The sequence below is a fragment of the Odocoileus virginianus genome, unplaced genomic scaffold, assembly GCF_023699985.2.
Source record: "Odocoileus virginianus isolate 20LAN1187 ecotype Illinois unplaced genomic scaffold, Ovbor_1.2 Unplaced_Contig_30, whole genome shotgun sequence".
Lineage (NCBI taxonomy): Eukaryota > Metazoa > Chordata > Mammalia > Artiodactyla > Cervidae > Odocoileus > Odocoileus virginianus.
This window is the reverse complement of record NW_027224347.1, coordinates 25573-38993: the sequence shown is the minus strand read 5'-3', so window position 1 is coordinate 38993 and position 13421 is coordinate 25573. Positions and strand designations below refer to the sequence as shown.

Here is a 13421-nt window from a genome sequence, read left to right as displayed (position 1 = left end):
GGCACTCTATCAGATCTAGTCCCTTAAATCTATTTCTCACTTCCACTGTATAGTCATAAGGGATTTGATTTAGGTCATACCTGAATGGTCTAGTGGTTTTCTCCACTTTCTTCAATTTCAGTCTGAATTTGGCAATAAGGAGTTCATGATCTGAGCCACAGTCAGTTCCTGGTCTTGTTTTTGCTGACTGTATAGAGCTTCTCCATCTTTGGCTGCAAAGAATATAATCAATCTGATTTCGGTGTCGACCATCTGGTGATGTCCATGTGTAGAGTCTTCTCTTGTGTTGTTGGAAGAGGGTGTTTGCTATGACCAGTGCATTCTCTTGGCAGAACTCTATTAGCCTTTGCCCTGCTTCATTCTGTACTCCAAGGCCAAATTTGCCTGTTACTCCAGGTGTTTCTTGACTTCCTACTTTTGCATTCCAGTCCCCTATAATGAAAAGAACATCTTTTGGGGTGTTAGTTCTAAAAGGTCTTATATGTCTTCATAGAACTGTTCAACTTCAGCTTCTTCAGCATTACTAGTTGGGGCATAGACTTGGATTACCATGATATTGAATGGTTTGCCTTGGAAACGAACAGAGATCATTCTGTCGTTTTTGAGATTGCATCCAAGTACTGCATTTCAGACTCTCTTGTTGACTATGATGGCTACTCCATTTCTTCTAAGGGATTCCTTCCCACAGTAGTAGATATAATGGTCATCTGAGTTAAATTCACCCATTCCAGTCCATCTTAGTTCACTGATTCCTAGAATGTCAATGTTCACTCTTGTCATCTCCTGTTTGACCACTTCCAATTTGCCTTGATTCATGGATTCCTGGTTCTATTGAGAGTTAATTCCTCGGCAGATTGATAAGAAGTCCAGGGGTCCCCAAGGAGAGAGAGGTCTGGAATTCTCACTCGAGTTAAGAGGTGGCACCCTGACCAGAACTAAGTGACTTCATTTTATGTCTTTACTTTCTATTCTCTGGCTTTGTACTTTTCAGATGGGCCTGATAATCTATGTGAGCCTACTTATGCTGACTCCAAAAATCCTGAGTCTGTCGTTTGAACCTCAAGACAATGCCTTCCTGTCCTGGGTTCACTCCTATGCAGCATTTCACAATCAGTCTAACTGCTGGGTCTGTGGAGAGCTCCCCTCTTCATCAGTGGAAGGCTTCCCATGGTGGACATCTCCATTTCAAGGAAAAGACTTTCTCCAAGTCTGCAAATACCTTCGACAACAATCATATGTGATGCCTCTTCTTCATCTGATGACATCTAACAACCCTAAAATGGACTGGTGCAACACTTTGTACTTTAACTATGGACATAATGTGACTTTTAATTTTGATTATACATTGTCTCAGTTCAATGACTATTTTGCAACACATAAGGTAAATAGGTCTAATCTAATGGTTTTTTACCTGGCATTTATCAAATATGGGATGAGGTTATATGGTTAACTCATGAAAAAGGATGTCTAATATCTACTGTCCCTATATGCTGGGGACAAATAGAGCCATCCCCAGAAATTAGTCAACAACTTAATTATAGTGATTGGAAACACTTGGGATTTTTGCCTCAGGAAATATGCAATGTAATCATTCCTGTGTTTTCCAACCCCAATTCAGGTCCTCCCTTTGTCTGGCCAGGCACTGATTGGGACTGGATATCTCAGTCATGCTGGCTTGCTCCAAACGGGACTTACTGGATATGTGACTCTTACCTACGGACATGGCCTCCCCCTGGTTGGATAGGGAGATGCACCCTGGGTCTAGCTTTTACTCACGGCTTTATATTTTCAGAGCTTCCAGAAAAGCCTGCTAATTTACCCCACATTAAAACTCAGTGGACAAGGTCTGTATTTCACTGTTATGATTATTTGGCTGCAGTGTTTGTTCCCTCCTTGGGAACTACAGATGTTATGCTATGAGTGGATGCTTTGATTAATTTTACTCAACAGGCATTACAAGATTCTCAAAAAGATATTTCAGCTTTTAATGCTGAACAAGGATAAATTAGAGAGGTGGTTTTACAAAACAGATTAGCTTTAGATATTCTGACAGCTGCACAAGGAGGAACTTGTGCTATTATTCCTACCCAATGTTGTACTTATATACCTGATATGAGCACTGATGTTACTCATTTTACTAAACACATGACCAAGATGACTGGGCTATGGATACTCCTAAAGCCTCAATTGCCTCACTTTGGGAGACGTCAACCAGTTCCCCATGGTGGAAAACTATCTTAATTACAGTAATTCTGATTGTTCTATTTTTGCTGTTTGCTCCTTGCATCTGTAACTGTGTAATTGGATTTGTTTCTAGTTGCATGAAAGCTTTTAATTTACAAATGGTTGTCCGAGCTCCTACGAGTGCCACAGCCTCCTCCAACTATTACTTGGGGCCCCTGGATCAGAGACCCTCAATATGAGGGTTAGGAGAATATGTTGCCTCAACAATTTAGGGACCACACCCCTAAACAGCAGGGAAGTAGTTATGGAATGAAAACGATGCCCCTTTCCCTTGGCAACATAATTCTCCTAAAAGAAAAGGGGGGAATGAGAGAGTCATTTCCTAGGCAGGTTGATAAGAAGTCCAGGGGTCCCCAAGGAGAGAGGGGTCTGGAATTCTCAACAAAGAAGACAGGACAAACTTTTTTTGTCCCTCTACATCCCTTAGGCTTATATAACAATAAAGTACCCTGCTTGAGGATAGTCTCTGGAAAAAACTTTCTGGCTAATCCTGTTATCTTATGGTATAAATTATAGGAATAGGTCTAGTGAGGTCTTTATAACCTCCAGACATTCTTTTGACTCATTGTAATAACTAATTAGAGAGTATATAACTTCATGGCTAACACTAGCAAGGGGCTGTTCTTTCTGCCCCCTTCTGATGCCTATGTCAGAAGCTTTCTCTATCTCCTTTATACTTTAATAAAGTATAATACTATAATAAAGTTTAATACTTTATTACACAAAAGCTCTGAGCTATCAAGCCTCGTCTCTGGCCCCAGATAGAATTCTTCTCCTTTGGAAGCCAAGAATCCCGGTGTCTTTGCATGGCTCAGCAACAACATTTCAGAAGGACTGATGTTGAAGCTGAAACTCCAAACTTTGACCACCTCATATGAAGAGTTGACTCAGTGGAAAAGACCCTAAGGGCTCTTTTGGGAAGGATTGGGTGCAGGAGGAGAAGGGGACGACTGAGGATGAGATGGCTGGATGGCATCACCAACTCAATGGACATGAGTTTGGGTAGACTCTAGGAGTTGATGGACAGGGAGACCTGGCATGCTGTGATACATGGGGTCGCAAAGAGTCAGACACGACTGAGCGACTGAACTGAACCGAACTGAAGTGGTCCACATACTACATAGAAAAACATGTTAACTCTATCAATTTTTGTGAGCAGTGACTTTCATTTTTTCCTCCATTTCAAAAGGCTCTAAATCTCACATTTATTTTCTTCCTTAGAAACTTAGAGTATTTCTGTGTTACTCTTTGGCTTACATTTATGCTTTTTCTCTTATGTTATGGATCATGTAAAATTTCTGAGCAATCTGAATATTTAAAAATCTCCAATTAACTTTCAAATTTTCACTCTCAATCCAGATACCTTTTCTGAACATGTGTTCAACTGATACAAAGACATATCTAGCCAGCTGCTTCACAGGAAAATTCAGATATATGCCCTAAGCATAAGAGTTCATTTAACCCTTTCCAACCCATACAACTTTTTCATGTATTTTATTAAAAAATATTAGTGATGGACTATGTTCTCTGTCATGTCTGACATTTTGTGACCCCCATGGACTGTAGCCTATCAGGCTCTTCTATCCATGGAATTTTCCAGGCAAGAACACTGGAGTGAGTTGCTATTTCCTTCTCCAGGGGATCTTCCTAATGGAGGGATCAAACCCACCTCTCTTGTGACTCCTGTATTACAGGTGGATTCTTTACCACTGTGCCACTGGGAAACCCTAGTATTGATGAGACTATCGTAAATGTAATGCCAATTTATTTTTCTGTTGGTAATGTAGCTGTGAAAAGCAAAGTCAGGAGCCAGACTGTCAAGTTCAATAAATGGCTCCATTCTAACCAGCGGTTTGTCTTTGGCTGTGATCTGTCTGTGCTTACTTCCCTCTTTGTGTAATGAGGATATCAGTATCTGCTGTCTATATGGTTCTAATGGGAAATGACTGGAAAAAATGCCTCACTATATAAAAGAAGCCACTTGCAATGTAGGACACCCAGGTTCCATCCCTGGGTTAGGAAGATTCCCTGGAGAGGGAAACAGCAACCTACTTCAGTATTCTTTCCTGGAAAATTCCACAGCCTGGCAAGCTCCAGTCCACGGGGTCACAAAGAGTTGGACATGACTGAACGAGTAACACTTTCACTTTTTTCACTTCATATATATAAACCTATATACATATATATGTATACATATAGATATATCTATACATAGATAAGATAGGATTAATTTCCAAAATATACAAGCAGCTCATACAACTCAATACCAGAAAAAGAAACAACCCCATCAAAAAGTGGGAAAAAGACCTAAACAGACATTTCTCCAAAGAAGATCATATAGATGGCTAACAACACATGAAAAGATGCTCAACATCACTAATTATTAGAGAAATACAAATCAAAACTACAATGAGATATCACCTCACACCAGTCAGAATGGCCATCATCAAAAAGTCTACAAACAATAAATGCTGGAGAGGGTGTGGAGAAAAGGGAAGCCTCTTGCACTGTGGGAATGTAAATTGATACAGCCACTATGAAAGACAGTATGGAGATTCCTTAAAAAACTAGGAATAAAACCACCATATGACCCAGCAATCCCACTCCTAGGCATATACCCCAAGGAAACCAAAATTGAAAAAGACACATGTATCCCATTGTTCATTGCAGCACTATTTACAATAGCTAGAACATGGAAGCAATCTAGATGTCCATTGACAGATGAATGGATAAAGAAGTTCTGGTACACAGTGGAATATTCAGTTCAGTTCAGTTCAGTCACTCAGTCGTGTCCGACTCTTTGTGACCCCTTGAATCGCAGCATGCCAGGCCTCCCTGTCCATTACTCAGCCATAAAAAGGAAAACATCTGAGTCAGTTCTAATGGGGTGAATGAATGTAGAACCTATTAAACAAAAAGAAGTTAGAAAGTGAAAGATACATATCATATTCTAATGCATATATATGGAATCTAGAAAAATGGTACTGAAGGATTTATTTACAGGCAGCAATGGAGAAACAGACATAGAGAAGAGACTTATGGACATGGGGGGAGTGGAGGAGAAGAAATTATCCTTCAATAAAAAATAATTTAAAAAATTTTCCTCTGCTTCCTCATATATAAAAACTACTCTGTCTAACATTTAAAATTTACCATGCCAAAAGGCCATTTGAAACACTCAATCAGCTAGCATTAGCTGAAAAGGGATAACATTTTTCTAAGTCTGAAATCTTGACCATTAATTTCTTTGGCTTTCAATCACTCAACAATGATATCCACTATGAAGTTTTTGTCAGCTGTCGTCTCATGAATCCACAAATTTAGCTGCTCTCCCCTTTTCTTCAAGCTTCATGATGTACTACAGATATTATTATAGCACTTTCTGGAGGGTCCTCATATATGGATGCAGGTATTTTCTTTTTTTTCCTGGATGTACTCTATTGTAGATTCATTGACTTTGAACTCACAACAGCAGTATGAATCACACTTGAAGAAAGGTTGTGTAACACACAAATTTCTCTGTAAGATACATCCTAGCCTTCTTGCTGTTATACTAGACAGCACTATGTTTGGAGGCATTTCAAGCAGCAAATTATCATCAACAGTAGAAAAATGTTTAAATGATGGCACAAAATAGATCATGAAGAAGATTATTTACAGTATGAGAGCTGAACCAAGAAAGGAGGGTATTACATCAGGGACATATATTTACATCAGGAGACTCACTTTTCTCCCTCTCTGAGCATGTCCACAAATAATCACAAAAGCTCTGAATACTAATTTTGAGTAAAAATTGGCCCCCCCTTTCTTTTTACTATATCATGTTCTACTTCATCCATGATAGTTTTCACTGTTATGAAATCAATTTTGTCTGAAAACGATGTATTTAATTCAGATTTCTTTTTATCAGTGTTCATCCAATGTTTTTCTTTAACTTTTAACCTGTGCTTTTTTTTTTTTTTTTTTTGGCCTGCTTTTCTTTTTCTTCTTTTTTTTTTCCCATTTATTTTTATTAGTTGGAGGCTAATTACTTTACAATATTGTAGTGTTTTTTGCCATACATTGACATGAATCAGCCATGGGTTTACATGTGTTTCCCCATCCCGATCCCCCCTCCCACCTCCCTCTCTGTCCCATCATCTGTGTCTTCCCAGTGTACCAGCCCTGAGCACTTGTCTCATGCATCCAACCTGGGCTGGTGATATGTTTCACCCTTGATAGTATACTTGGCATTGAAACAAGTAACCTGTGCTTTTAAAGTGGTATCATGTAGACAATATATAATTATATGTTTTTAAAATCCACGCTGACAAGTTATCCCTATTACTTTTGATATTCAGATGTTTCACACCTAAAGTGATCTTTGACTTAATTGGATTAAAATCAGCCATGTTTGATATTGTTTTCTATAAATTATACTTGATCTACTTTTCTCTTCTTTCTTGTTTTTGTTCCCTTCTTCTTCTCTTTTTTCCCCTTCCCTAGTTTTAATTGAGCACATTAGATGATTCCTTTTTATCTGCTTGCATATCAGTTTTACCTATTTTCCATTTTTGTTTAGCAAGTGCCTAATCCAAGTTCACTTTTACACAATAATATATCACTTTATGTGCTTCCCTGGTAGAGAAATCTGCAGCAGTAGAGAATCTGCCTGCTATGCAGGAGATGCAGGTTCAGTCCCTGGGTCAGGAAGATCCCTTGGAGAAGGAAATGGCAACTCACTCCAGTATTCTTGCCTAGGAAATCCCATGAACAGGGGAACCTGGCAGGCTATAGTCTATGGGGTTGAAAAAGAGTCAGACATGACTTATCAACTCAAAAACATGCCACTTTATGAGTACCAAAGGTAACTTACATTAGAATATTCCCAACTCCCAATTTCTCTTTCCCATGTTTTATAACATTGCTATTAATCATTCACTTATCCATATAATCATAAAATACATTCTTACAACTATTTCTTTGAATAAATGGTTATCTATTATATCAATTAAAAATAAAAATAAAGTATCTTTTAGCTTCATTATTCCATTTCTGATGCTTTTTTAATGTGGATATAAATTTCTGACAATATCATTTTTCATTACTCTGAGAAACTTTTTAAAGTAATTCTTGCAGTGTCAGTTTATTACCTATTGATTCTCTGTTTCTACACATCTGAGAAAATATTTCTTTCACTTTTGAAGGATAATGTCACTACATGTAGAATTTAGACTTTTTTTTCCTTAGAATACTCAAATATTTCATTCCACTCTATTCTTGCCAAAGTGTTAAATATCTACCATATGATCTAGCTATTTCATGCCCAGCTGTTACTCAAGATCAAATGCAGGCTTTGGACTTTACAGTCTAAAGTGCATGATTTATATTTTATAGAAAGACATAAAAAGTAAAAGTATTGAGAATGTCAGAAAAGTTAGAAAGCTTTTAACAGGATAAAGAGATACATGAACATAGAGAAGAAAAATAAAGTATAACTAAAATCAGTAAATTATTAGAAGCTAAGCAGTGTGGAATGCACCACACAATTCTGATTCCACTTATTTTGTTACATTTATTTTGGCTAACTTTATTTGATGCGAAGTTAGGTTACTTTAACAAGTCTATCTCCTTTGGGATCTATGATACTTTGGTGATAGTAAAATGATCAGCTGTTCTACCCAAGAGAAAAATTACACATGCATTTCACATTTTCCCAGTGGTGCTGCCAGCCATGGCAGCATATGCTCCTGTGGTCATATATTATCTAACTTTTGAAATAAACAGAGATCCCAGAAGTGTATCCCCAACCGAGTCCCATGAGCCTATTAACATTATTGTTTCTGCCTAAAACCCTCTAGTCTTCTGACTTCTTAGTCACTAGCACTGGAATAGCTATGTTTAGACAACTGGTTCTTGACCTAAATAAAAACAAATCAGATCTCTATTTTGCTGAGTTCATGATACTTGAGGAAACTGTATTATATTTTCTTCTCAAAAGCAGACAAACATTACTAGAAATTAAAGGGTCATAAAGTGATCTAATTTTTAATACCTCTCTAGAAATATTTTTGGAGAAGGCAATGGCACCCCACTCTAGTACTCTTGCCTGGAAAATCCCATGGATGGAGGAGCCTGGTGGCCTGAAATCCATGGGGTCGGTAAGAGTCGGATATGACTGAGCGACTTCACTTCCACTTTTCACTTTCATGCATTGGAGAAGGAAATGGCAACCCACTCCAGTGTTCTTGCCTGGAGAATCCCAGGGACAGGGGAGCCTGGTGGGCTGCTGTCTATGGGGTCGCATAGAGTTGGATACGACTGAAGCGACTTAGCAGCAGCAGCAGCAGCAGAAATATTTTTAATCCTCTATTAGTGTCTGCTATCTCTATCTTGAACTTCAATAGTTCCAGATTTACTCTCACTGGTTTTCCTGGCTTAGAAGTTGACTACCTCTGGCTCTCCATCCCTTTCGCCTCCATTTATGCCATGGTTTTCCTGGGGACCTGCATGGTGCTCCACGTGATCAGGACTGAGCCGAGCCTGCACCAGCCCATGTTCTACTTCCTGGCCATGCTGGCCCTCACTGACCTGTGTGTGGGGCTGTCCACCGTGCACACAGTGCTGGGAATCCTATGGGGGGTCATTCAAGAGATCAGCCTGGATTCCTGCATTGCCCAGTCCTATTTCATCCATGGTCTGTCCTTCATGGAGTCCTCTGTCCTCCTCACTATGGCTTTTGACCGCTACATTGCCATTTGCAATCCACGACGCTATTCCTCCATCCTAACTAATGACAAAATCATGAAGATTGGGGTGGCAATCTTATGTAGGAGTTCTATGCTCATACCTCCAGTCATTATTCGCCTAAAGTTCTTAAATTATTGTCACCCCCACATCCTTTCTCACTCTTTCTGCCTGCACCAAGACTTAATTCGAATGGCCTGTTCAAACATCCGCTTCAATAGCATCTATGGTCTGGCCCTGGTGATCAGCAACCTGTTGTTGGATGCAGTGCTCATCATTATCTCCTATATCATGATCTTGCATGCAGTCTTAGCAATTGCATCACGAGAAGAGAGAATCAAGTCTTTGCAGACCTGTGTATCTCACATCTGTGCTGTTTTAGTTTTTTACATCCCAATCATTGGTCTGACCATGGTTCATCGTTTTGGCAGACATCTCTCACCCTGGGTTCATGTTCTCATGGGCAATGTCTATATTCTTTTCCCACCCTTGATGAACCCCATTATTTATAGTATCAAGACCCAGCAAATATGAAGAAGAGTCCAGAGATTGTTTTATGTGAAAAAATATGTCTTAATATCAAATGTGAATGTATTTAAAATTCAACAAAGGAGTTCCAAAGGATAAGAGTCAGTGAATATTTAAAATATGTTTAATGACTTTCATTTGAATGAGGCTTTCCATTTTACAAATACCTTCCTCTGCTTTTTCCTTGAAACTATCATATCAGTGAAATTAACATGTTATGCTGTCAATGATTTTTGTATATCTGAAAATACATATATAATAGCTTCAGAATCTTAATAAGGTCTGAGGCAGATTAGCTATTAAAATTCATCTCACTATGGCCAGTTTGGGATTCATTCATTATAAAAAGGTACATTTTGCTGATTAAAATCCCCCAAGTAATTACTTAAGGACCAAAAATTTTCTTATTCTCCCTATTCTAAACAACATTTTTGTTTATTTTCTACCCAATTTTCCCAGTTTAGCCACATGCCCATGTCACTGAATAAGCATAATAGAGAATTTGACCTTTTTGAATAAATTAAAAAACCAATGAAACAAGCAAACAACAAAAAATTAATCTTGATGCTTTTTGCCCGCCAGCAAATCTTCCCAACTTCCACCCTACTGAACTGGAAACAGAGACAATCAGTAATTGCCAGAGTAGGAAAAAAATAGACTTTTGTGATTAGTTTTATTTGCTTAATCCAAGGAACAATACAAATAGCTACTCCATTTGAAAACCATTTGAAAATATTTCCTATGAACCTATAGATCATATAAATCCAATGGGGATAGAGGGTTACTGTGATCAAAGAAAAATGTTTCTAATTTATCTTCTCATCAAGACTCTGTGGTAGATGCTATTTTCTAATACATATATGATTTGTAGTTTAAAACACACAAAGATTAAATGATACATCAAATTTTCAGGTGGTAGTAAGTAATGTGATTTAAATATATACTCTTTTATTTTCAAATCACATGAAAAGTCTTTCTTCCTATCTCCCCTCTGTGCTTTTTAACATGAAGTTTGTTAAATGGTTCCACAACCATCATAAGATTTTATAAAATAAATAAAGTGAGCAAAAGCACAAATAAATCATGGATAGCAAAATAATGCACACATTTGGACTCTTGGTATGTGTAAATTTCCTTAAGATATTATTGTTGCAAGGATATTTATATAATCTATTTGATATGTTAAAGGCATGTTTTGTTAATGCACACTTTCAAATAGTAGTTCACTCTGTTTAGATATACAGGCACTGTCTGATAAATTCTCAAAAATATTTACAGTCATGAAATCACCACCACAATCAATCAAGATATGGAATATTTCCATCACCCCACAAGAGCCTTTTATCTCTTTGCAGTCACTGTTCTCCCACAGCCCCAAATTCTCCACTGCCTCCAAACTAATTTCTATCATAGGTTTTGCCTTTAAGAGAGCCCCTATTTGTGTGCTCAACTGTGTCTAGCTCTTTTGCAACCCCATGGACTGTAGCCCACCAGGCTCATCTGTCCATGGGATTCTCCTGGCAAGAGTACTGGAGTGGGTTCATTTCCTACTCCAGGAGATCTTCCTGACCAGGGATTGAACCCTCATCTTCTGTGTCTCCTGCATTGGTAGGCAGATTCTTTACCACTGAGCTACCCGGGAAGCACCTTTTAGAGAAGATCCCGTTAATTGAATCATAACTAATGTAATCTCTTTTCCTCCAGATCCTTTCATGTGCAATAATACTTTTGAGATTCACCTTGTTGTTGTTGCCTGCATCCACAGCTCATTTTTATATTTGAGTTTTATTCCTTCATACTACATAGGGAAAACTATTCATTAACTGATTGGGTTAGCATTTTATAGTTTTGATTTTGAATGAAGCAGTTATAAACAACTACACCATACAATTTTAAAAGCAACTCCCTAATATTGTTAGAGTTTATTTTTAATCATCACAATAACAATAATAATGATCATAATTAGTTTATATTTATCAGATTCCTACTATATGCCAGGCACTGTGGAAGGACACAGTAACGATTCTCACTGTTGATCTTTAGACCCAGTCCATGGTGTAAATCATAATCAGTCAATTTTGCAGATGAGGAAATTGAAGTAAAAGGATTTTTAAAAAGTAGAAAATAATTGTGGGGCACTTTAGTTTCACAGAACTTTTACCACTGCATCACTGTTCAATTTTACATTGCAGTTATCTCCCCATCATTCTATTTGTTTTTATTGTTGGTGGTGTCCATGGTGTGAATTAAAATGTTTAAATTGTGTGTTGCTGTAAATATAAGTTTTCAAATGCGTTAGCACTTGAAACATTTAGTAGGCCATTCTTTCATCAGCCAGTGTTATGATATATAAAATTCTAATGTAACAGGTTTTATACTTTTTACTCAAATAATAAGATGTGGTGAGTTTAGTTTTTTTTTTTTTTTTTTAGTCTTATCTGCTCTCAGAGAGCCAATGGTTCTTCCACTTAAAACATCAATTAAAGTTTTTGAGCTTAAAAATTATGTTTGTTGTGGCGTCATATTTTCTGTCAATTGGAAACTGATATTCTCTGCCAGGATATTTCCTTCTTCCACAGGTCTCTCCACTAACTGTCACCTCCCTACAAACCCCTCATCACTGCATTGAAGGGGAAGCTGACATGGCCCTGGATTCAGAAACTGGATGGGCCTCTCTTCTAGGTCTGTAACACTTGGCAGGCCCTTGCTGGATGAATCTTACCGCACCTCCTCACTCTGTATGGAATGCTGATTTTTCTCACCCTCTGCTGCAGTTTGACTGATTTTCTCTTCAATCTAGTTAGCAATCCAACTGTAAATGGTGCTCAGTCTACAAGCTCTGAAAACGGACCCATTTTCTCTTATTTCCCTGACTCTAAGTTGTTTTTTTGTTTGTTTGTTTTGATTTTTTAGCCTTTGGCTGCAGAATCATTTTTTCCTAGGCATTAACAGTTCCCTTGACAACTCCACTAGTCAGCATTCACCATGATTTTTGTGTCCCCACAATGCTGTAAAGAACACCTAGATGCATGTGCCACACTGTGGAAGAGCAAGAAACTGGTTCCCTCACTGAATATACCATGTGCTAGTTTTTAACCTAATGCTGCTCTCTGATGATGGCATGAGATAGTTTGCATGGACATCTCCCTCAGGAGATAAACAAGTAGTAGGTTATTAATCTCCTTCTGCTTTTAACTTCACCCTCAAGAGACATTGGGTTTCTAGCTTCTCATGCCCTGACACTCTGAATGAGGGCCAAAGAATTGCAGCTGAACCTGAGACCTTGAAGATTATATCTTTCAATTCTCCTTGCCTATCTGTGTTTCTCTTCTCCATCTTGTGCAGAAAAGGGTTCCATTACTCCTCTTTTGTTTTAATATCTAAAAGAAACTTTCTCTACATCCCAAACTCTTTGCTTTCTATCTTTGTTCTAGCTGGCACCCTCTAACAGAAGTAGCTGATAATGGTAGGATGCTAGTGAGACAAAAGAAAAATCAATAATATCCGAAAGGCAAAATATTATATATATTATATTTATTATATATTATATTTATTTTATATTATATATATATATATAGGCACACACATATATACAAATACACACACACACATATATATTCTGAATGGTTTCAACTACTTCTTTTCTTATGGTAATACATATGAATTTTAGCAAATTATACTTGTTATAAAATAATGCTAATACATTTTGGCATAAGTTAAACACTTTTTTCCACAGTACTACATTTAAATCAAGTCCCAACACCAACATGACACTGCAAAAGTGCAAACTAAATTTTACTATAATATTTGTAAATGATTATTGACATTTCATTTCAGTTCAGTTCAGTCACTCAATTGTGTCTGACTCTTTGTGACCCTATGGACTGTAGCATGCCAGGCTTCCCTGTCCATCACTAACTCCC

At 37.7% G+C, this 13421-nt stretch overlaps 1 protein-coding gene across 1 annotated transcript; it reads left to right on the top strand.

The window, feature by feature from the left end:
- Positions 1–8712: 8712 nt before the first annotated feature.
- Positions 8713–9504, top strand: LOC110148348 (olfactory receptor 51V1-like). The gene has a single exon (XM_070464598.1). The coding sequence runs from the start codon at positions 8713–8715 to the stop codon at positions 9502–9504; it is 792 nt and encodes a 263-aa protein (XP_070320699.1).
- Positions 9505–13421: the final 3917 nt, after the last annotated feature.

Bases quoted from the DNA above. Each gene is read 5' to 3' on its own strand.
- LOC110148348 (XM_070464598.1), top strand. From the start codon at position 8,713: ATGGTTTTCCTGGGGACCTGCATGGTGCTCCACGTGATCAGGACTGAG.